Raw genomic sequence first — 23428 nt, forward strand, 5'->3', positions numbered from 1 at the left:
CTTTCTTCTTTGTTGTCATTCTAAAATAATATTGACCTGGAGTTTGAGATCACTCCTGGTGTGTGGGACTGAGTTACCTATGTGACAATGAATATTTTCAGACAGCTGCCCACAGCATGAGATAACTACCTTCTGCCAAAAACAGTAAACTTTGCTGTAGGTTAATTTCTGAAGCTACCAGAAGAATTGAACTTCCATTTCATCCTTACGAATAGTCTTACAAGTACTGTCTTATGCTTCATACCAGATCTGTCGTGTGTTTGGGCTCAAGTGCGCAGCATTTGCTTTGGAAGCCTTTTCAGATGAGCCTGTGAAAAATAAGGAACCTAAGTGGAGGTGGCAAGGCAGTGGTCTTGATACCAATGGATAGCTGAACTGGCGATCCTGGAAACGTCGTGAACTCCAAAGTGTTCACTGATCTTAAAATTTGGGTTTGTTTTGGCACCCTGGGGAACAGCTGGTGTTCTAAATTGAATCTGCTGGACTTCCAGCAGCTGTCGGGGTCTGGGACGAGGTGAATATTGCAGTATTCTTTGAGCATGTGATTCTGGGCTCTTAATTCCAGCAACTTCTCCTTTCTCTCCTTTTCACTCCACAGAACATACAGCCTGGGAGCCTCGCACCTTTCCACTTCTGGATTCTGGTGTGTGTGTGAAGTGTTGCTGTGCATGCTGCGGCGTCAAAAGGCTGCCTGCTGGGCTGGTGTGGTGGAGCACAAGCACTGCGTGGCACTGCTGTGCGTGAGAGCTTTTTTCAGCAGCGGATGAGAAGATTCCCAGATCAGGATAGGCTTAGGCACCTGAGGGAGCTACGGTGCTAGACCTCCAAGGGATGGTAACCCATGACAGGATGTGTGGGAAGGGCACTTTGCCTTTCAAAATGTTCTGTGAAGCTCAGATTTCTGGATGTTTGGTTGTTTTTATTCTCCATAAGTGTCCTTCCTTGCAAGTATTTTATTTCTGGGTTGGAGTGTTCAGGGGTGGGAGGAGCTCTAGAAAACTGAGGTAAGCCCAGGAAAGTTTTTATATCGGGATGATTTTGATGCAGAGCTGTTTCCAGTCTATATTTGATAAAGTGGCAGTAAAATGCCCAAGCGTTGTCTAGACACGTTCTGTAAAATAAATTGCTTGACTCACCGATACTCTGTGTTTAAGAGTTCAGGTAGCTCAAAGGCTGCCCGCTGCCAGAGGGGTCTGGTTCCCCGTTGTAACGGTGCACTGCAAACCTTCACACGGCCTGCAGACAGCTAACCGCAGCCTGGCAGGTAGGGGTAGGTGGCTTAGTTTGTACCAAGATGCGTACAGATGGAGCAGAAGTACGGGGAGTTCAGGAAGAAAAGAAAAAAGAAAAAGGAAAAAGCTCTAGGGTTAAATGGGGAACCACCACAGCTGTGTGCGGGTTTCTGTTAGTGTTTGTGTGAACCAAGGACTGTGCTCTTTAGGTTGGTTTGAAAAATGTGAAAATTGGAGGAGCCCCCAGCTTTGTCATTCATATTTTTCTGTAATTGAATGAAAACTAAAGCATGGAAATATACTCAATTTTCTTTACTAGAATTTGACATATTGCATAATTACATACAGATTATTTTCTGCCTGTCACTTGTTGAGTTTTTTATTTTGAATGACGGGATTCACAAATAAAACATTACTAGCTAAAGTGTTTTCAAAAGAGGAAAATTGGAGAAAATTGCCTCATAATGACTTACTACATAGTACTAGATGTGATTACGGAAAGATACGATAAATCTGAACGTACCCAGCAGTGAAGACTTGGTGCAGATTGGTTCACTGCATTTTAGTCCATTTGGTTTTTATTTTTTTTTGAAGCCACAATGAGCACTACGTTTTCTTGTGATTTGGCTCTTTACCCATGTCCCTGCCTCTGGCTGAAATCCTTTGTGCTGTGGAAGGAAGCCCAGGACCGTGATCCCAGCTGATGACTGACCCATCCCTGGTGGGTGACCAGCCCTAGTTCTCCCTGAAGAGGAAGACTCTGCAACCAACTCTGCGTGTTCCCAAGCGATGCTCTGTGATCTGATGAAAGCACGACAACTTCTGCTTAGGATTCACTTGGGAATTTATTAAAGACTGTCAGGATCAAAACTCACTATAGGGTAGTTACATTTGCCCCTTATTTACTCTCTAGTTGTGTTTCTCAATTTCCCTATCTTCCACTTTTTTATTATTATTTTTTCTCCCCAAAACACTGTTTATTAGATGCTGTTAGATGACGTTCTCTCCTCTGTAAGCCCTACTCACTGAAGGAGCAGTGCACCCAGCCTTGCTGCCTGAGGACGATGGGGCTCTACCACATCCTGTGGTAGCCGATCAGAGAACAAACAGCCTGGGCTGAAGCTGTGTGAGGTAAATGCTTTTTGTTTCCCCACAGGAACACGAGGAGTACCTGTCGTATAGCAAGGACACAGCTGTTTAGAAACAGGGAAGGAGAAAAAAGAACCTAACTTCTGTAATTACTGCAATTACGGCTCCCAAGGGACAGCTGTGAGGAAGCGTGTGGGTCTGATGGGCACAGTCCCCTGTCCTTAAGCAGGAGGAGCAGATCCAAGAGGGCGCACAGCTCTCCACACAAATAAAAAACCACCGGGAGCCTAGCAGAGACTGAACGCTTCGCTCCGTGTGAGGCAGCCCGCCGCCACAAGGCGATACCAGAAACAAAGGGGGGGGGGGCGGCAGAGCAGCGCTGGCTCTACAGGGACCGCTTTCAGCCGAGGTTAACAAACCGGCAGCGTCCAAGAGCCACCACGGGCCGGGCCGCGAGGGGACACCGAGCCCCTCAGAGCCCCCCTCAGCCCCGGGGCTCCCGAGGCGGAGCCGGGCGGGAGGCGCAGCGCAGGCGCCAAGATGGCGGCGGCGAGCGCGGGGCCGGTCTGCGTGTGTGTGTGAGGGGGACGGGGGGGTGAGGGGCGGGGTTTCCCGGTCCCCCGCCGCGGGGGCGGGGCGGGGCGCTCGACGCATGCGCGGCGCGGGGCGGGGGGGAGGCGCAGGGCCGCGGCGGCGGCGCTCGGCGAGGCCAACAATGGCGGCGGCGGTGGCGGCGGGCGGCGGCGGCGGTGCGGGGCCCGGGGCGGCCGCGGTGGCCGTGGCGGCGGCGGCGGCCGCGGCGGCCGCGGGCGGCCCGGGGCTGGCGGCGCTGTCGGTGGCTCGGCGGAAGGACGGCGGCCCGACGGGCAAGTTCTGGGAGAGCCCCGACACCGTGTCCCAGCTCGACTCGGTGCGCGTCTGGCTCGGGAAGCACTACAAGAAGGTGCGGGGCCGGGACCGGGGGTGGGGAACCGGGGCCGGGGGGGGGGGGTTGGCCTAGGGGTTGGGCAGCGCTGGCCGCCCGCCGGCCCGAACAAAGGCGGCGGGGGCAGCGCGGGGCGGCGGCTGCTGGGGGGGGGCTGGGCCGGGGGGGGCAGCTCCGGGGCACGGGGGCTGCTCCGGGGCACGGGGGCAGCTCCGGGCCGGTCCCGGTCCTGGTCCCGGTCCCGGCCGTTCCTACACGAGCACAGCGGCTCCGGGCCGAGCAGTGCCGGGCCCTGCGCTGCCGTGAGCCCCGGAACCGGCTGGGGAAGCGGCTCGGGCCGTGTCTGTCGGTAAAGAAACCGTAATGCAAAAATCACCGGGGCTCCCTTGAGGCCCCGCTCCCTGCCGTTACCGGCCCCCGAGGAGCACCGCGTGCCCGAGCTGGAAGACCCCCGTGACCCCGAGGGACCTCAGGTGTGTAAAGTAACCCCGGGCCGGTACCGGTGTCCGGCAGCACCGGCTCCCTGGAGGCACCGGGGCTGGCAGGAGCTGCTCCCGGGGCTGCTCCGCCAGCAGAGCCCCGGCAGGACGGTTCTCAGCACCGCGCAGCCCCTTATCTGCGCCGCGCGAGTGGGAGCCTCCGCGCCACGCTCCAAAGCAGCGCTCGTCTCTCATAATTGGTTTGCACTTATCGGCGCTACCGGCTGTAAAGATTAGATACCTCTGGTTGTTTCCTGGGCTCTGCGAGGTAATTAAAACTGGGCGAAGAAGCGGCCCGCGCCGGGCAAATGAATTCCAAAATATCGCTGCGGAAAATCCTTTAAAAATCAAGAAGTGATTCTTGGTTCGGGAAACAAAGAAACGGATTGTTGTTGTGGGCGCTGCTGGGGCTTAGAGAAGTGTCCGTAAGGCTCCCGGTGGAAGCTCTGCCCGGAGCTGGGTCGCGCTGCTTTGTGCGGTGGATGCTTCGCCCTTAATCTCGTTCCCTGTAGCCCAGGTGGCAGCTTTGCTGTGCGCGCACGGCCTCTTTCAGGAGAGCACGCAGCGATTAGAGCTGACCTTGTCCAGCCCGTGCCCGCAGCAGGACCCGTACAGCTCGGCGCTGCCTGCCCGCTGTGTCCAGCCCCGGGGGCGCTGAGGAAGCCGTGGCCGTGTTGGAGAGCACCCAGCGAACCGCAGCGAGCACCGCCCAGGTCCAGGAGTCGGCCGGCGAGGGGAGAGAGGACTGCCTTTGTGAATCTGCTCGTTGCCGGGTCTTCAGATCCCCGAGAGTTCTCCGTGTCTCTAGAGCACAGCTCGAAAAATAAGAGGTTCAAATAGTATGGGCAGCTTGGGCTGGGTAGTGGAAAACCAGCCCTTGTTAACCAGGAGGAATGGGCTGTGTAGGCAGCGTGGCTGGGGATGAATTCAGTGCGGTAGTGGCGTGTGTTCCGTGGCCCTGCGTTGCTGCAGAAGGACGTCCTGCTTTCCCAGCACGAAGCTCCCCTCGCCCTTTTCACAGCCAGAGTGTTGGCAGTTAGGAAGCCAGCGATGGACAAACAGGCACCGGGGGCTCCTGCTGGGCAGGGGGGACTCGGCTGTTAGTAAAGGGTGCTGGTACAGGGGGCAGGGACGTTGGGGCACGCTGTTGGTGACGGCAGAAAACGATACTGTTTGTTGCAGCCTTCAGCCCCGTCCCGGCTGCGTGTGTGAGGCGTGAAAGCCGCCTTGTGCTGTTTCCCCTGGCTGGCAGCTGCAGGACCTCGCTTCATCCCGGGCCCTGGGGGGGTGTTTGGGGCTCGTGTCTGAATTATGCCGTGGTTCTAAGTCCTGGAGGAGCTGAGAGTCCTGTTTCAGAGGAGCTGAGAGTCCTGTTCCGTAGCGTTTGGGTAGGCTAGCACTGGGGACGTCAAGGTGTCCCTTAGAAGCAGGAATTTGCACTCTAAAAGCAAAGGAAAACTGGGCGATGCACTTGCTGTTGTGTAAGTGCTCAGTGATCTCTGGTGTTACGTGTTCAGTAATTCCTTTGACATTGAGCAACAGATGGCTTATGTGAAATGCCTTGTCATGAAGTATTTAAAACACTTTCTCTTTTTTTTTTTTTTCCTAACTTTGCATGTGTTACGAAGGATATGGAGAATAGCCTTGGCCTTTCAGTTGCAGTCCCTGAGGACAATTCCCAGCGCGTTAGTCATGTCCGGCTTGACACTTTGGGAGATGTGGCTGCTTCGTGGCTCCAGAAGTCGTGCCACTGAGACAGGAGGCTGCAAAAACACGGGGTTTGGGGTGTTTTGTTCCCTTTTTTAAAGAGCAAGGGGAGCGTTGCCTTGGAAAGGAGTTGGAGGAGAAGATGGAGGGCAGGCTGTCCGTAGGGGCACTAACACGTGTGGTGTGCAAGGTACGGCTTGGGAGCCCGGGTGTTCTGCCGAATATTTGGGACCCTCTTTTACTACTTCAGGTGTTTGGTGCTGGGAAGGGGCAGGGGTCTGGGTGCTGGGTGCCTGGCCAGGGACCACCCACCCACTGCTTTGCCGCGAGCTGAACCCGGGGTGCTGACGCTATCGAGTGTTTCTTGGCAGACTGGCTGTGGTTTAATCTGAGGGAGGTTTTTCTCCGTGTTCGGAGCTCTTTTGTGCGCTCACCTTTTTAAAAAAAAAAAAGGAACAAGGGCTGTAAGCTAAATCAAAGTATTTTAATGCTGGTTTTCCTTTCCCCGTTACCTAGCTATTTGAGCTGAAACGTTCTTTGTTAGGGGGAAGGAAAGGATTTTGTGTCAGGGCTACACCGTAGAGCCGTAATGGGGTTATTTAAGGTTAGTAGCCACATCAAAACTGGATACACAAATCTGTCCCTTGGGTCTGCGGCAAGGGCTCGTCCCATGCAGCTGTAATGGCAGATCTTGCTGGGGAAGAGAAGTGATTTCTTCTGCTGGTAGTGGATGCAGTGGTTCTTGGATGACTTGAGTTATACTAAAAGGCTTCCGAGCGTGTGTGGTTCCTGTTTGATGCCGGCGGAGTTTAATGATGCGTCATGGTTTTTGTGTTCGTAGTTGTAAGGGAAGTGTGCGGTACAGATCAGCCTTTACCAAAATCCTCTTACACCGAAGTTATTTGTCTAGGAGCAGTGCATCGTTTCTAGAATTTATTGTTTAAAGGTCTTTGTTTGCTGCAGAATCGCTTTCTGCTTCCGTCTGCTGTGGAGAGCAGCGCAGGTGCGTTGTGACTTCAGCCTCCTGTGGTCCTCCGACAGCCCTGAGTATCCCTCAGGAAATTACCTTCCTTAATTTTGCCGCGGTACAGCCTGCGGCGCCAGCTCCGTCGGTGTTCCTGGCTGGCGTGCGTGATCAACGAGAGGTCCAGGTTCTTGTGCTTCCTTCTGAAGGCTTTGTCCTTGTCGTTCAGGGGAAGCCTCAGGCAAGGAAGTGACTTCCCCACAAAAAAAAGCGGCGAGATAGTGGCAGCGCAGGGTGGCAGCGGGGATCCCTACCGCCTGCCTTCCGACAGCCTCCAGCCGGTGCCGCAGGTGGCAGCGGGGTCGGCGAGGGAAGAGCGGCTGCCTGAGAACTCGTGTCTAAGGTTGCATTTCCCAGGCGTGCTCACGTCAACGTGCCTTTCTAAGGGAAAAGACGTTATGAAAAATGCAGTAAGCCGGTACCAGAATCTCTCAGACTCGGTTCTGTTCGGGCAGGTGCCAGCCCTGCCTGCCCCGTGTTACAGCGGCGGTGCTCCTCAGCCCTTAAATCACAGCCCTGTGCGTCCCCTGCTGCTGCTGGCAGCGCCGGCTCCCATCTGCAAGTGACAAAGAAACCCCCAGCTTGGATGTTCCCTTCTCGGTTTTCGTTTTCTGTTTTTGTCCCTTTGTGTGAAGAACGTTCTCTGTCTGCTTCCCCTTCACGAGCTACCTTCCCGTGGGATCCTCAAAGCAGGAGCCGAGATAACCGTACCTAGGGGATTACGCTGAAGGCTTTGGTTTGGTGCCATAAAGAAGCTGTGAGCTTAAGTACGCTGGATGGGCTGGGAAGGGCATGAGCTGAATGCAGGTTTTGGGTCAGTGATCGGTTGTTTTGTTTGCTCTGCCCAGCATTGGCAGAGTAACGAAGGCTGCGTGGCTTCAGAGGAGACGTGCAAAAGCCGCTTCTGTATTATTTTTATAATATACCTGGAGCGTGCCTCCTATGCGCGCTGAAGGCGTGGTGGCACAGTGTAATTTATTGTTTTACTGGGAAAAATTCTTCATCCATCGACCTACGTGTGCATACAGAGAAAGTGCTGTGGGTAGGTGGTGAACGTTTCCACCTCGAGGTAGCTGGGCTCAACGTGGAACCAGCAGTTTTGCTTTTTGGATGCGTTTCATAGGTACGGCGTGTGAGCGTCTTTGGGGCCAAAGCTGTTTTGGTAACAGGAAGGGGATTATTTCGTAGGAATGGGATTGTTTCATCTGCTGTGCTTTTGTTTTCACGCTCGTGCAGATCTCAGGTCTGCAGCGCAGCACCTGCCCGTTTTGCCTGCGCCTCCGAATTTGTGTTTGGGTGCAGGGTGATGGGCCCGGCTGAGCTGCGACGGCAGGGTTTTGTTCAGGCTTGGATAAGGTCGTGACGTGGGGTTGAATGCCCAAAACGATTGGGGCTTTATGGCCACTAGCTGCGAGGCACTTCATCTGTACGCGTCCTGGGTGCAGCAGTTGCCTGTTCTAAACCTGTACGAAAAATATTAATTAACAGCTTTAAAAACGTACAGCGCTGCGTGTATTGAAGTAATCCTCCTTGGTTTAGCAGCCCTTAATAAAAAAAAAAGGGTTCTGGCAAATTCAGCAGCAGGAGTGGAAGCGTAATTCTGTGCCTCCCTGCTGGAGGGTTTTGCTGCCCGTGACAAAGGCAGGAGAGGGGCACGCTCCCCGCCGAGCAGCGGCACCTGGCGAGGGGCTCTAAGTGCAGATGCTGGATTAAGCGAGGCATCTGGGCTAGTCACGTGCTGCATTCTGCTGTCCTGTCTGGCATCCGTAATTCAACAAAAGATTGCTTAAACTGCTCTGAATTCAGCCCCAGCGGGCAGAGCTTCTCATTGGAAAATTATGTATAAAAAAAAATAGTTGCGAGCTGGGAGGAGCGCAAGGGTAGGGGTTTTAAAAAGCCTGAGAGCAAACGTCTTTACCTCTGGTTGGATTGTGACAGCAATAAAGACTGATTTCTTGCTGTTCCGTATCTCTGCGGTAGCTGATGGGGAATTGATAGGAATTGTTAATTGCATAAAATTGTCACAATTGCCTCCTTTCATGCGGGAGGGAGGAGGAGTAAGGAGTATGCAGCTTTGGGAGGACTCCTAGGGAGTCTTCTGGGTGTTTGTGTCCTTTGTTGCGAAGTTTGAATTTCTCAGATGTATGTCTGCTTGTTTTAACTCAAATCTTGAGGTAGTCGGATACTTTAAAGTCATAATGGGAGAGTCAGCATGTTCATGGTGTCTTTCACTATGCAGATGGGACTTTGGAAAGCTTAGTTCCTGCTCACACCACACCTTTAAACCTTTGAAGGTCCTGGCTCAGGTTTTAATTTTTTTTTTTTTTCAGGTTTCTGGCTCCTCTTATTTTAAGAGGCTGTAGGAGAACCTGATACAAAGGAAGCACAAAGCTCTCATGGTACATAGTGTTCCTCAGGTGAATGACTATAGGGTAGCTCATATTGCCCTGTATTCTACGTGAAGGAACGGTTGTTCTGCTCTTGGAGGGCTTCTGGCTTGCTGAGAAGAGTACGTTTAGTAAGCGAATATAGTATGCTAGGAGTAATGAAAACTCTGCAGCCATTTGTTGTGTTGTTTTCTTAATTCCATGCTGTGATTTCTCCCTTTCCATGTGTGCTTTTTATTAGAAGCGTAACTTTGGGAAACGTTTATGTCGTTCCAAAGCATATGCTAAAGTTGCTGTAGAAAGCCTTGTATGTGTGTAGGCCAGAATTAGCCTGTTCCTTTATTACGATCTATGAAACAGATCAAAGTAGTTAGTATTTGTTTAAAACACCAGTGGCCGTGATGAATTGATGATGATTCACAGAAAGGTCCTATATTTTAGGAGTACAGCTTGAAAAATGTGCATCGTGCTTGTTCTGTGTGTGCCCAGTCCTCCCTCCCCTGCCAGCGATGCTTAAATCTTAAATTGTGCCCTGCAACTGATGAAAGTCATCTGGGGAATTAATAAACCAGCCTTCCATTGTATTATCCTCTATCCCAAGTAAGCGTGTGTGTTTTGTCTTTCAGTATGTTCAAGCAGATGCTCCTACCAATAAAACGCTGGCTGGGCTGGTGGTGCAGCTGCTGCAATTCCAGGAAGATGCCTTTGGAAAACATGTCACCAATCCTGCCTTCACAAAGCTTCCTGTGAGTACTGGGGTTAACCCACTGCTGCTACAATAGCCTATTCTGTTCTTCATCCAGGGTCTGCGCCGCTGGCATGCTTCCAGGTGACGGGGAGATGTGTGCTTAGTCTGAAGCTTTTGTTGGTGCATCCTCTGGAAGGGGTGAAATTGCACGCTCCTTTTTGAAAAGCAGGTTTTCAGTTTGATGCAGCTTATTTTCTGTACATTTGGAAATGATTTCCTGCATGCCGTGGAAAGGTTTTAATTTCTAGTGCACATTCTGTGTAAACTTCTAAACTTTAAGTCAAATCCATTTGGATTGATGCATCCTAAATTGACTGAATAACGTGCTCTTTCCAAAACAAATAAGTTTAATCAACAGAAATACCCAGTGAAACCTTCTAACCCGTGATGCTGTCAGTGCTGAAAATTGGCTATACCATGTCTTTAGTAGTACATAGTTACCTAGTTTGTCTAGGACAGTTTTCCAGCCACTCAGAGTGTTGGCATACAGAGATAATACTCTAAGGGTTCCTTGTAGCATTTAAAGTTCAAACTTGGTACATCTTTACCAGCACTATCTTTGTGGTAGTGTTCAGAGATCAGCCCTTTTGTGCTTGGAACCCTGTATACCATGGAAACGTTCTTGCCCAAATGAGTGTGAACTTTAAACACGTGGTAAAGAGGGATGCAGCAAATGTTCAGGACAGTAAGCTAAGGATTTCAGTTGTGGAGGGCAAGGACTCCAGCACCCTCATGGTACCAAGCGCCCAGTTGGCTGGTTTAGGGTAGGTTTTGTGGCCCAAGACAGCTGCCGTAAATGTGTTTGTAAGCATTGTGGACATCAGCAGGAGGGTCTTCATTTATTGCCACAAAATACTCACTAGGAACCTAAGACCATGCAACTTAGGATACTTTTTGATATACAAATTAAGTTGGGAATGTTTATAACTCATTCCAATATCCTAAACTGAAGTTTTTGTGAAAATGAAAGTAACTTTATCTTCTTTACTTCACCATTATGGAATACTATCACTATTTTATGATTACTTTTTTCCAGACATATTTTGCTTGTGTAACTTCTTTTGTTAAGAGTGTGAACTCGTGGATGTTGTTTCCAGAAAGGGTTTTCAGGCTGACTTACAAGGTGATTCTCGTGATGCTTGGGAACGCACCAGAAAGCACCATGAGATGCCGTTAAAACGTAGCTCGCCTTCTTCCTTTCTGACCTGGTGACACCTCAGTGGTGGTGAAAAGCCTCAGGATCAGAGGTGAACGCTGTGGTGCTTTACTTTGATCTGGCAGTGTGGACCATAAAACTGTACCCATTTCCATCAACGAGTTGGTACTTGGTACAGGGTGTTAATTCTGAGTTTAAGCTCCTGTTGTTGGCAAGGGTTTGGTACAGGAAAGGATCTGTAACTGGATGTGGGTTAAATGAAGGGCTGGTACAGCGTAACTGCTGTCTTCTGATCACGGCATTTGATCGCATGTTGTCTAACCTTAATAGTTCTCAGATACGAAAATGTTGATTAATTGTCTTAAAGACAGTTTTGCATGTTTCGAGCAAAGGTTATGGTAAGATACTCTTAAAAGACAGCAAACTGTGAGGTCAGTTGGTATTAATTGCCTTGTTATACTGGATTTTGTTGGGTGAAAGTGTTGGGGGAATCTGTAGGAGGTTGCTGACAGTTACATCTCAGCAGAACAGGTTTTGTCTAATTGCTAAAAGCTATTTCCTTTCATTAAACCGGCTGCTGTTGCTAGCGTAAGAGGGTCTTGCTAGAGGCTGCTGACAGTAAAAATGGATGCCAGTCTGTGAGAGAAATTTCTGTACCATTCTTCACGGTGTGGTGTCAGCCAGACCCCCTGTGCGTGGTGGCATGGCCAGCGCCTCTCAGAGCCTGCGGTCAGGCACCCACTGCTCTGGGGAAGGAGACGGCCTGGAAGGCCACGGCCGTATGTATGTAGGGCAGCCTCGAGATGCCCAACCCGCGTAGCGGTGCTGAAGCAGCGTTGCAGCAGGGAGTGTTTTGGGGCGGCTGGCATGTTTGAGAACCAGCACTGCCTTCGCGGAGCCACGCAGCGTGTCTGTGCCATCGTTCGGTGCTGTAATTCAGGCTTCTGATCAGGGGCTGCCCAGTCCATAAGGGACTTGAGGCCGCTAAGAATAGTGCTGAAACACGGGCGGCTCGAGCTCAGGTACGCGTGTGGTCGCCTGGGATCCTGATCGCTTTCTGCACGCAGGAGGGCTGTCAACAGATGGTAGGCCGGGAGCGGCTCTGCTCTTGTTGGATGCTTACGAAGGATTTTGTTTATGTTGTTCTTGGACACTGGCATATCAGATACCTCACAGAACTGCTTTTCTTTCCACCAGCGGCCCTAGAGCCAAGGAAGGCAATGTTTCATTTAATTCCCATGCTCCCATATTAGTTTCCTGATTGAAGAATGAATTTTAAATGCTTGTCAGTAATGCCAAGACCGTTTGTCCTTTGGTGTTCGTTTTTATTAGCAAACATTCCTGAAGCGTCATTTAACTGACTTTAAAGAAAATTACCTAGTCTGATCTCAAAAAGTAAGTTGGAAGCTAGATCAGAAACGTTCCTGCTGAGGAAAAGCTGAGCCAAAGCTGCCGTGGGTGTGCAGTGCCTCCTGCCTTGTGCGCTCCCCGCTCGCTTCCCTCAGGAGGCAGCTTGCAGGCAGCCACCGGTGTCTGGAGCCCAGCCACCAGGCCGCTCCCAGGTTCTGTTCGCTGAATTGTACGAGTCTTTTTTTACTGAGAAACACAAACCAGACCCTGATCCTGGCGTGTTCAGCACTCCTGAGGGATGACGGGTTTCATTTCCCCTTCCAGTATGGGGCTGGGGTCTCGGCAGCAGGAGCTGGCCCCACAGGGCCCCTTGGGGTAGGCGCTACCCCAGGCTGTGAGGCGTGGGCTTGCATCCTTCCTGCCAGGGGACGCAGACACCCAGGCAGAATGTGCCTTTCTGCTGTGGAAGCTTATCTGCGTGACTGACTGGCCTAATTTTATCAGTTGGGTTTATTATTAGAGCAGCTTTCTTTAGATGTGTCTGAAGTTGCCTGGGGAATGGACCTGTTTGCCTAAGTAAACTCTTCGAAAGTCCTGTTTCTGTATAAAAGTTGCCAAGAGCAGTGCCGCAGTTATTAGAAAGAAGTTCATGTTTGTAACTAATGACATGGCTTAAATAAACTTAAATCGCTTTTCTTTTTGTGGTTCAGTCAAATTGATTTATTAGTCCTTTTGGAAACAATCTGTAACTGTAGAGAGAAGGCCTGGTGAACAGAAACAGTTTTAATTTGTTCTGTAGTCATGACATGTCAGTTTCTTTAACCACTTAGTTCATAAATGCTGTTGCATGTTTTTCTCCTTCCTGTTCCAAACTGTGTATTGAAAACTTCAGATCCACGGCATGTCAGTACCCCGGGGACCGTGCTTAAAACAGATTCTAGTGCTGCTTCTGTCTGGCCCCGGCTTTAGCTGAGCTCTCCAGTTCTCCTCCGTTGCTAAGATTACTTGACAGTAACTTATTTTTTCCAAGAACATACAAACATCCTCACAGGAGGTATGAGCAAGATAGCAAAGAGAATTCCAAACTAAAATAAGGGGAAAAAAAGTGCCTTTCTATGTAGGCAGCAGTCCTGCGTGACTTCGGAGAAGAGGCTTGGTGAGGCTCAGCAGAGCTTTCTGTCTCCTGCTGCTGCTGTTGAATTTCAGTTCTTGAGGACGGAGTACCTGTTTATGAATGTGCGGCTCAGCTAGAAGTGAGAGTGAAGATATGAGTTGGATTTAGCATTTTAGGGCAGATCCGCACAGTGACAAGGTGTAGATGTCTGAAACTCAGCTGACAAGTATGTATTCATTGTTAAAACGATGACATAAAAGTGAATGTCACTGTTCTCACTTTCCTTTCTGGTTCTAGGCAAAGTGCTTCATGGATTTCAAAGCTGGAGGTACATTATGTCACATTCTTGGTGCTGCTTACAAATATAAGAATGAACAGGGCTGGTAAGTTTTTATTTTGATTTATACACCTTCTGCATGAAATTAAGCACATGAAATGCCTATGCGAACTACTTGAGATTTAATACTTTCTGGAGAACTGGGTAGGCAAGGGAGTTGGAGATGGGAAGAGGAATTTTTTTCCCCTGTTTTGCGGATGGTAGCTTTTTTTAAAGACGTGCCCTCACTCCTAAATTTAAAGATGAATTGTCCAAGTTTGAGCTCTTGAACTTCTAGGTTGGAAGTTAATTACAAACTTGAGACTTCTTTTTTTGCAATTTATGTGCTGTATGACTGAGCAAATTAACTGGTTATCTTACAATTTATTTTCCATCTGAAAGATACGAATATTTCTAACTGTACTGAGTATAGGGTTTAGTTAGGTCTAGGAAAATATGAATTGTCATCATCAGATAGTAATAAATACAAAGTGATCCATTGCTTATCAACCTCCAGAAATGAGGAATGTGAGTAGTTAAGACGCTGCCCATGTAGCTATTGACACTAGTATTAGAACTATTAATGCGATACCACAGTGGTGCTTTGACTTGTTCATTTCTAAGTTATAATCTTTGCAAAAAGGCAGCAGCATGAATTACGGTATTTGAGAACACGGGAAGAAAATTGAAGATGAGAAGTCATGAGATAAAAGCAAGCAGAGATTGTTCTCGCACATGAATTTTAATAGCTCTTGATCTGACGTTGTGCAGACCTGTAAGAGCATTCCTGGAACTGACTGTTTCTGTGACCCACAAGAGCAAATTAAAAGGCAAAAAATCAAGTTATTCTAGTATGACCGGTTGTTTTTCAGGAGTTGTTTATACTCATATCAGCTAATTGGATATCTAAGATGGTTATATCAGAAAGCCATTAGTCTTTCTATTTTTTCCCCTACTCTGATATTGCCAACACCCAGGATGTGATATCTGTAACGTTCTGTGTGGCATATCTTTCAGGAGTGTCTTGCTACCTTTTTGCCTTAAGGCAAAGGAGTTAAATATTCATGAAGTAGGACATATTTAAACGTTCCACTTTCTTTCCTTAACAAATTTAGTTTTCTTTCATTGAAATTTGTCAGCAAAGCTCAGATACACAGCTGCCTCCTCTTGTCTCACTCTCTTGCTGATCCCTCAAAACTAGTGGGTAGTGCCTTGTGTTTGTGCATGTGGGATGTAGAGGGAAGTAATACTTGAATTTAACTCTGTGGATCAGACTTAGATCTTGGAATGTATCCTTCACTGACTCAACCAAATAATATGTGGTGTTTTGCCTGAAATATGATTATTTTTTTAATGGTATGCATTGTCGCTCTTGCTTAACCTGTTTGTGAATGATCTGTCTTATAGGAGAAGTACCTTTCCTCGTCATAATAGGTATGTCTCAAAAATGCACTTATCCAGTGCAGCTGGACATACCTTGCCTATCACTGCAATTCACATAGTTGTTGGCTAAAACCTGCCAGAGGGTATCAGTTAAACTGAGGACAGGAAGAATTGGTACTACCATTTTATCTAAACGGGCAACTACAAAGAGTGTTTTTTCGTAATATATTGACATGCTTCTCTTAAAGTATGGGTTTCAGAAGCAGGTGAAAGTTTGGGGGCATGCATAGCATCAAGTGAATCTAGTGCAGATTTTAGGCAAGCAAATGTAAAAATTTTGGTCAACCTTGAATGCCTTAAATGTCTTTGTTTCACGGCTACTGAAGACTTTTTTAGGTGTCTAGGAAAATAATTTGTATTTATTTGGCATTTCTTTTCTTTCACTTCCTTGAAGCTCTATTATACTTACTTGAGAAGCATACATTTTAAATAGACTATAAAGCTGTCCGTGCACAAATCCTGGAGAAGATCTTGGCTCTTAAAATCCTGTGCATCTAGGTGTAAAATACTTTAATGCATTAAGTTGTGTTGTGCAGTGAACCGACAGACTTCTTGATGACTTGTTGTACTTCTAGAAGTCAGCGTAGAGCTTTCAACATGCACAGCGCAGTCCAGAGAGGTCGTAGTTTTCTTTTAAAATTAAAAGAAGATTCTAATAAATATGTCAAATGTTATCATTAAATTATTTGCCAGGTCCTAAGAGTCCATTTGAGGATAGAAGCAGTCTTAGACTAATAGCGGATGTTTGCTAGTGCTGCCCAACACTACAGCGTATTTATGCAGTGCCACCTGCTTGGACGATGTCTTTTTGAAAATACTAGAAAGCCTCAGATGAAGAAAAACGTGGTGGCCTCGGCTGAGGTGTCTGTTAAATTTAGTAGTATGATGCTGGTGGGATGCCATTTTTGGGTAGTAATGGGTTTTGTGCCTAAAAATCAATTTTGCTTTGGTTACCCTCATTGTATATTTATGAGCTTTAAAAATTGATCTGCTGTGTTACTGGAAACAAGCTGGTGTTTAAAAGAAACTGCCATTAAGGATACGGGTGCTGCAATAAATTCTTGTGCTTGAAGTTGGGTGTGAAGTGAAAGCAGCCTGTCAGTCACCCCAGGGTAATTAGAGCACGGCTCCTTCACTGCGTTAAGGAGCGTTTCATGTGCTGAAATCCTGATTGCCACCCCGACCGCCAGCTCAGCGCTCTGGTTAAGTGCATTGTCAGGCTTATTGACAGCTTCTTTCAAAACCAGAGGCACAGCAGTGCACCAGACGGTGTTTGACACCTGAGAGTCACCAACCTGATCATCCAAAGACGCCGTCGTGCTACGGAAAAGGCTGAGGTGCGCAGGGTCAGGCCCAAATCCGTCTGAGGCCCCTGCAGCCCCGTACCCAGGTAGCGGCACTGGGTCGGTGCTACGCAGGTGCTGAGCTTTGGCACCGGTGCCCTTACTGTCCAGCCTTCCCAGTTCTGTGGGGACACTGCTCCAGTTCTTCATCTGAGGTGATTCGTCCGTGACTTCTGCACGTGGCAGGGGGCCTGGCAGAACGCCCGCTGAGGGCTCTTGGGTTTCTTCCTCCTCGGTAGAAAGCCTCAGGTTGTGCCACTCCCTCCGTTTCTGATAGATGCTTCAACCTGCGCTGTTATTTCCAGGGTTTTGATTACTTTGTCAATGAAGTGGGGAACTTTAAAGTACCAGAGTCCAATAAAGACGATCATCAAATGCTGCCATGGATTATTAGCTACCTACATGCTGGGTGGGTGGCGGGTGGCTTGTTCTCAGACAGGTCTGTGGTTCAGGAGACCCCAGCTAATGGATTGCTCTTTGTTCCTGGGTTAGCGTCTGGGACTGGTGGGTGGGTGCAACTTAAAAAGAAAAATTTCCTTAAAAATAAGGAAAACACGAGAACTTGTTCACGAGTTTTCCCCTCTAGTCATTGAAACCAACCTTGAACATTTGATTATGTTCCTATTTAATTATCCTTTGCAACTGTAGTGGAATGCACAACCCTGCTACAGGGTTTGTGCTGGACAGTTTCAACCTTCCTTTTTGCTAAACATTTCACAAATCAGTTGCATTTTGCTGATTGCTTCATGGTGATTCTTTGGCTTGTGAGAGTTGCCAAGTGAAGCAAAAATATTTCTGATCGTGTTTCAAGTGTTTTTACGTAGCTTCTGCAATATACTGCTTTTTATGTCAAACATGAAAGATTCTTTACTACTGAATGGAGGAAAGTTAATATTTTTAATATTTTTGAATCATTTCCTTCAACAGGCGGAGGTTTGACCTGCAGAATCCATCCCGAATGGATCGAAATGTGGAGATGTTCATGAACATTGAGAAAACACTAGTGCAGGCAAGAAACTTGTACAAAACCAACTAGTTTCTCTGTATGTGTTCATGTGCTCAGGGAAAATGATTCACTAGCACGTGTACCTTGGTTGTGATCCACTGACGAGCTTCATCTGTAACTTCTGGGGTGCATTTTAGGCTCTCACTTGTTTTATCAAACGTACAGAGTTACTACCAGAAGGTAGCAGGTAACAGTTGTGTGAAGTCTAACTTGAAGTTATTTTTTTTTTACTGCTGCACGTGAATAACAGAATATTTTTCTCAAAGTCAAAAACCTGTGGTTTATACTCAAATAAAATAGTAAAAATGTAACTTTCAGGTGCTTGTCAAAAATGGAAATAGGAGAAAGGACAGCAAAAAGAAATGATACTTCCTTATTAAAAAGTATTACCATTGTATGGCTGCTTTAATACATAAAGTACATGTTAAAATTGCAAATAGAACAAATGTATATGTAGACTGTGAAAGTGCACAAATCTGCATGGTGGATGAATTTCTTTTCCTGTGAAGTCTTCCAGAACCTGTCAAAAATTCTTTGTAATCCAAGACACAGTTTTCATTAAAGATGTTTTTGTGAAAGCAGGAACATAAGAACAGCCACAATGGGTTGAGTTCCTTCATCCGTGATAATGTCTCTGACAGGGCTAACAGCAAATCTGCAGAGTCCAGATGTAAACACACGATAAGGCTGTGGTAGGGAGGCTGAAAGGGAAATAATATTGTCGTAAGGATTTTGGAGCTGGAATTATTGTGTCGTATCTCAGTCTGATACGTGCAGTTCCTTTTGAGCTTTTTCAAGCATTGGTGATTGTAGCAGGAATTTTTTGGTTTATGTCACAGGCGGCCTACTAATTTCTTATTTAATTTCCTATTCCCTCCTCTAGAACAACTGTCTGAGTAGACCAACCATCTACCTCATTCCAGATATAGAACTGAAGTTGGCTAATAAATTAAAGGATATTGTCAAACGTCACCAGGTAACTGTTAAATAGCATATCTTAAAACGTCTTTTGTCTCTTGTAACTCTGTAAGATCAAGTGTATTTGCGTGACTTCAGCATACCAGCTACATTTGGATTGTGTCTTGACAACACGAGGCAGCAACAAGAAGTCAATTAAGACCAAATGTTAACCATTTGTAAAATGCCATTAGTAATTATCCTCGCATGGAAACAGAATCGTAACTCTGTTCAAGAAGTAGATCTGTTGAAGTTTAAAGTAGTAACCAGTTTGAGATTTATGCTTTCTCAATGATTTTGTTGCTGGCCCAGCAACGTTGAATTCCTGCTTACATAGAGCAGAAGCTCACAGTTTGTCCAAATCAGAGACCAAAAAAAGGTAGTGTGTCATACAGCTACTCTAGATATGTGGGAACAAGCATAAAGAAGTTTTAATCTTAAGAAAAAAAATCACTACCTCTTTTGATTTATTTTACTTGATTTTTTCTTGTGCTGAACGGAGCACAAGCAACATCTGTTTCCTTTCAGGTAGCGTAGTTCCACAAGAGTCAAAATCTTGCTGTTGTAATTTAATACATTAAATGATGAACTGAACAAGTTGAATAGCTTCATCTCTCCAAAATGTAAACAGACTTGTCACTTGTCTTGAGAGAAATGTTCTGGAAAGGGAGCTCTTCTGACAGATAGGACCAAGTGAAGAGCTGGTTCTGGATGAGCCATGATTACTGCTGGTTACAAGCTGTGTAACAATAAAGCAATGGAGACAGCACTGAAAATCCCTTGATGCCAGTAAAAGGATGCTGTTTTAAAAGACTTGTAAACTCTCTGGGTCCCTTCCCACCCAGACTGTTCTTTATCTGTGAATGATTTAAGGGACCCTGGTGACAAAACTGCCTGCTTAAAAAGGGATGTGAAGAAATAAAATCAAACTGTTTTGAATTCTGCTTTTTGAGTTCTCTTCCTTTGAAGAATTCAAATTCTCATAATTCTGAAGAATTCTTAATTTGTGTTGCTGCCAGTGCTTGCTCACTGTCTTCATTTTTACCCGTTGTCATTTTCTTCTTTTCCTTCCCCAGTAATGTAACTCCCTTCTCCCTGGCGTTTCCATGTCCTTCTGCTGTCTGTGCAGAAGAGCTGCATCACTCTTGCCCTAGCACGGTGGTAGTGGGATCTCTCGACTTATAATCATCAGGAAGGTGTTTCTCCTCCCTGCTGTCTTTGCTGATGAAGATGTTACTGCTTCTCGTAGTCAGACCTTATCTGATTTTCTTTATAAGTGTTGAGGATTCTTTAGAGAAGAACCAGAATAATAATTTAGGATCTTGAAAGCAGTTAAAGAGTGAGATGAGCATTTATATCTATCTGCTTCAAAAAAAGTGTTCTGGCAGTAGAGAACTCGTACATCTTGTTATGCCTCCAGCTTCCAGTTGTATTTAGTTTAGCAGAGACAGGAAATAAGCCTTATATTTTGCTTACGTCCTTCAGATGTTTTAAAGTTATCTATCCCTTTCTCTTCAGTCAACGTAGCATCTAGAAAGATTTCCTGTTTGCCTAGTTTCTATGTATTGTTTTTTTTGAAGCTCCTTAGGGAATAAATGAAACTGACTGGTATGATTCGTAAAGGTCAGGTTGGACACCTGGAGAGGCCTCTCCAGATCATGGGCAATGAAGGGAGAATTTCCGTTATTGTTCTTGAACTCTTTGCAGGTCCTTCAGTCATGCCTAGGCACTTTTCTTCTCTTTTTTTAAAGAATTTTAAAATTTTTATTATATTTTATTTTATATTTTATTATATTTATTTATTTAAAATTTTAAATTCTTCTCACTTTCCAGCTTCCTTTTTTTGCTGCTACTCAGAGCACCTTCTCTCCTTTTACCCGGTTCTGCGAACTCTTACTGGGGTAGAAACGGTCGTTTCAGCCCCTGATACCAGAACACTCTCCAAGTATCTCTACCATAACATAATGCGTCTTCATGCTTTTTGAATTTTTTCTCCTTTTGGTGCTGATGACTCCTTCAAATAAGTTGTTCATATATTGTTTGCTTTAAACTGTCCCATCTGCTCTTAAGTCCTTTAAATAAATCTGTCAAATAGTTATGGAATGTAAATCTTGAATAACGTTTTCATAAAAACTATGCCAAAGCACAATGCCTCTTCTGCAAAAGAGCCTGAGTTCTGTGAATTTCTGCTGTCCTTGGCAAAGACTATTCATCTGTGGAGACTGGCAGTGTCTCTGCAGCGTATGGGAGAATCCAGCTGGTCCCCCACGTGAGGAAAGGAGAGGGTTTTATTGACTGACCATGCGTTGTTATGCATTTGTTTAACTGATAGTTTTATAGCAGAACCTTTTTCCATGATGATGTGGGTCCAATAGGTATATAATTGTGGCATCTGCATAAGCACAAGGAGTCTTCCTGTTGCTTCTCATACATGAAGAAAATTGTCGTAAACCTTTAAGAAGAAAAAGTGTGCTCGTGTCTGAATATGTGGCTAAAAGTTGTGTAGAGTTAATGTTGTTTCTGATTTACTCCCTTCTGTGACGTAGGAGTCTTTTTACAAAGAGCAGGTGTTCTTGTCATTTAATGTACAGACTTGAATGCTGGGGATATCCTTTTCATGTTAGCCATTTCTAGTGAAGTTCCTGCTTGTCAGAGTTAATATTATGTAAATTGTAGTATTTAGAAATTGTCTCTTGAAATAACTGCTTTTTTCTAGCGCTTGTTAGAGGTGGTATTCTTCATAGGTGCACTGTGGTGAGCCTCGAATGTTTCTAGGTTGCATGGAATGTGAGTGAAAAGAAACTATTGAGAAATTTGGGGTAATGTGAAGGTTTCTCATGCGGTGTCTTCTTTCATTCCACCCTTCCCACAGGGAACAGTAACTGAAGAGAAATCAAAAGCTACCCACCACGTTTATCCAAGTCCTACCTCAATGGATGATGGTAATAATGCTTTCCAATTTTTTAAGTGGAAATAATCTTGTAACTACATTCTGTTAGCACTTATGGGAAATTTCACATAGGCACAGAATGTTCTTAGCCTGCTCCTGAGAGCTACTTCAAAAGTGGTTTTAGGATTAGCAACTCCAAATCAAATCACCGTGTGTCCTGCTTCTAACTGTTAGGTATAACGCTCACATCTTTAATTAGGGTAACATTTTCAGGAAAGGGCGCATAACACTGACTACTCTTCAGTGACTGGGTTGGGAACTAAGCTATTAATATTTATCACTGAATGCAGTATTCAGCATTATACAAAGCAAATGAACGTTTTCTTTGCCCCAAATAACTTAACATGCTGAAGGGGACCAAAGGGTCTGGAAGAACCGAAGAAGAAATCAACTTAGATGAAAAAATGAAGGAAGGCTAATGGATGTGGGGGCCTTAAAACTGAAGGTTCTACTGTTTTTTTTCTTCCTTGGTGTGTCTGCCCTGTGTGCAAGAATTGGTTGAAATGTTGAGTGAAACGGTATTAGGAAACCATGAGATGTGTGGAAGACCATAGATGCCAAAGTAAAAGAGAGTGAAAAACTTTCTGCCGTGTTCCGCTCTTCCCAGGCAATAGATTGGGAATGCCGATATGTTATCGTTGCATGTGGTTTGGCAAGGTGGATACAATAACATGTAGATTAGATGAATTGGGATTATTGGCTTTATTATAATGCAGTCTGTCTTTATAGGAAATAGGCACCTCAAAAGCAATTAAACAGTTGTATCCTTCAGCAAATAGCAAAAACAAGCTCTTATTTTTTTCATATTAAATACATTTCGTTGTCTGGTGGATGATTGTAGAGTCTTAGTTTTGCTATCATAAGTTTGCTTTTTCTGGCACGCCCTGGCATCTGATCTCCACTAGATGGAAGTGTTCACTTCCATATTGGGATGGTCATGGATTGTTTGTCTGCTGGTGTTTAGCTCTGTGTGTCCTGTACTTCTGGAAATACCATGTCTAGCTACAGCTTTTTATTTATTTTTAACCACCTCAGGTTCTTGGAAAAGGGTTGAACGCAGTAGTTCCTATCTGTCTTGTAGGCAGCGAACATGCAGGTGTGCTAGATAGAGCTTTCTTGCAAAGCCTGATTGCAGTAAGGTGAGAAAAAGGCTGTGAATTCAAGCAGGGTAACATTATACAGGTGCAAATCTTCAGGTTTTTTTTTCTGGGACATGCTCATCATATTTGAGTTGCAGCAGGTAGGTCAGATGTGCAGTGTTTTAAAAACACTTTTAAAATACCAGTCAAACTGAGCGTACACCCTATCACAAGATCAGCAAAGCATTAGTGCTGCTCAGTAAGCCTGTGTTAACACTGATGTGAAAGGAGAAAGTTGAAATCCAAGTGTCACAAAACTCCTGGAAATGTTTTCTTTAAAGCTGGTTTCATCACCACTCCCTGCCACAACATGCTTCCTTCAAAATTTTATTCTTTCAAAACTGTTCCCGCTGTCTTCTTAAATACACGTTGAGGGTAGAACTTAGTACTGGGAAGAGGGTCTTGTGAAATAAGTGTAAGTCAATAAAAGAAGCTAATGATGAGGGGATTCAGAAGTCTTAAGGATTAAAAAAAGAGGAAACATCAGTTGACGACAAAGCGTTTTGGGATAAGTTTAGTTTTTCCATTTGCACAGTTATTTAAAAAAAAAAAAATGTCCTGACAAACTGGAGAACATCTCTCTTGCTACCTTATTTCTGTTGTCTTTCATTAGTCTTTAATTAATGTCATTTTGGAGGATTTGCTCTGTCCCATCCCAACCAGACAAAGCACCTGAGAGATGAGATGGGACTAGATGAGCCGACAGTGCTTCCACCTGTCAGCCAGAAACTCCTCTCACTTCTGTTGAGGAACAGATGACTCTTTCAAGCCCCACTGGGTCTTAATCATGAGCGTGTTAGGGTATGAATTCATATGGCCAGGGCAGGAAACGTAATAATTCACTGCATTAAAATGATTTGACTCGTGTAACATCTGTTGTATACAAGCAGAGCACATGAATGTCTACGCATGGCAAAGTTAATGTAGGCAAGTGTATTACTGCTACAGGTCAGGACACCGTAATTTCATTACAGTAGACTTCATCAGAGAGAATTGCAATGACTTTTCTATGCTTGCCTACGGAAAAGCAGACTGATGTTTAGTGTGCTGAGTGTTAAGTCTG

General features: G+C 45.9%; 1 protein-coding gene across 3 annotated transcripts in view; it reads left to right on the forward strand.

The window, feature by feature from the left end:
* The first annotated feature begins 2958 nt into the window (after nucleotides 1-2958).
* The window catches only part of SMARCC1 (SWI/SNF related, matrix associated, actin dependent regulator of chromatin subfamily c member 1), an 83200-nt gene continuing 62730 nt past the window's right edge, over nucleotides 2959-23428 (forward strand). The window contains exons 1-7 of one of the 3 annotated variants that reach the window (XM_066991054.1): nucleotides 2959-3264; nucleotides 9470-9589; nucleotides 13509-13594; nucleotides 14935-14961; nucleotides 17241-17322; nucleotides 18203-18295; nucleotides 21149-21218. In XM_066991054.1, the coding sequence (XP_066847155.1) occupies nucleotides 2974-3264; nucleotides 9470-9589; nucleotides 13509-13594; nucleotides 14935-14961; nucleotides 17241-17322; nucleotides 18203-18295; nucleotides 21149-21218 (769 nt within the window). In that variant the 5' untranslated portion in view covers nucleotides 2959-2973. The remainder of the gene's footprint in view (nucleotides 3265-9469; nucleotides 9590-13508; nucleotides 13595-14934; nucleotides 14962-17240; nucleotides 17323-18202; nucleotides 18296-21148; nucleotides 21219-23428) is intronic. The other 2 variants (XM_066991055.1, XM_066991056.1) reach the window with 2 other exon arrangements.

The sequence above is a fragment of the Anser cygnoides genome, chromosome 2 (assembly GCF_040182565.1).
Source record: "Anser cygnoides isolate HZ-2024a breed goose chromosome 2, Taihu_goose_T2T_genome, whole genome shotgun sequence".
NCBI lineage: Eukaryota > Metazoa > Chordata > Aves > Anseriformes > Anatidae > Anser > Anser cygnoides.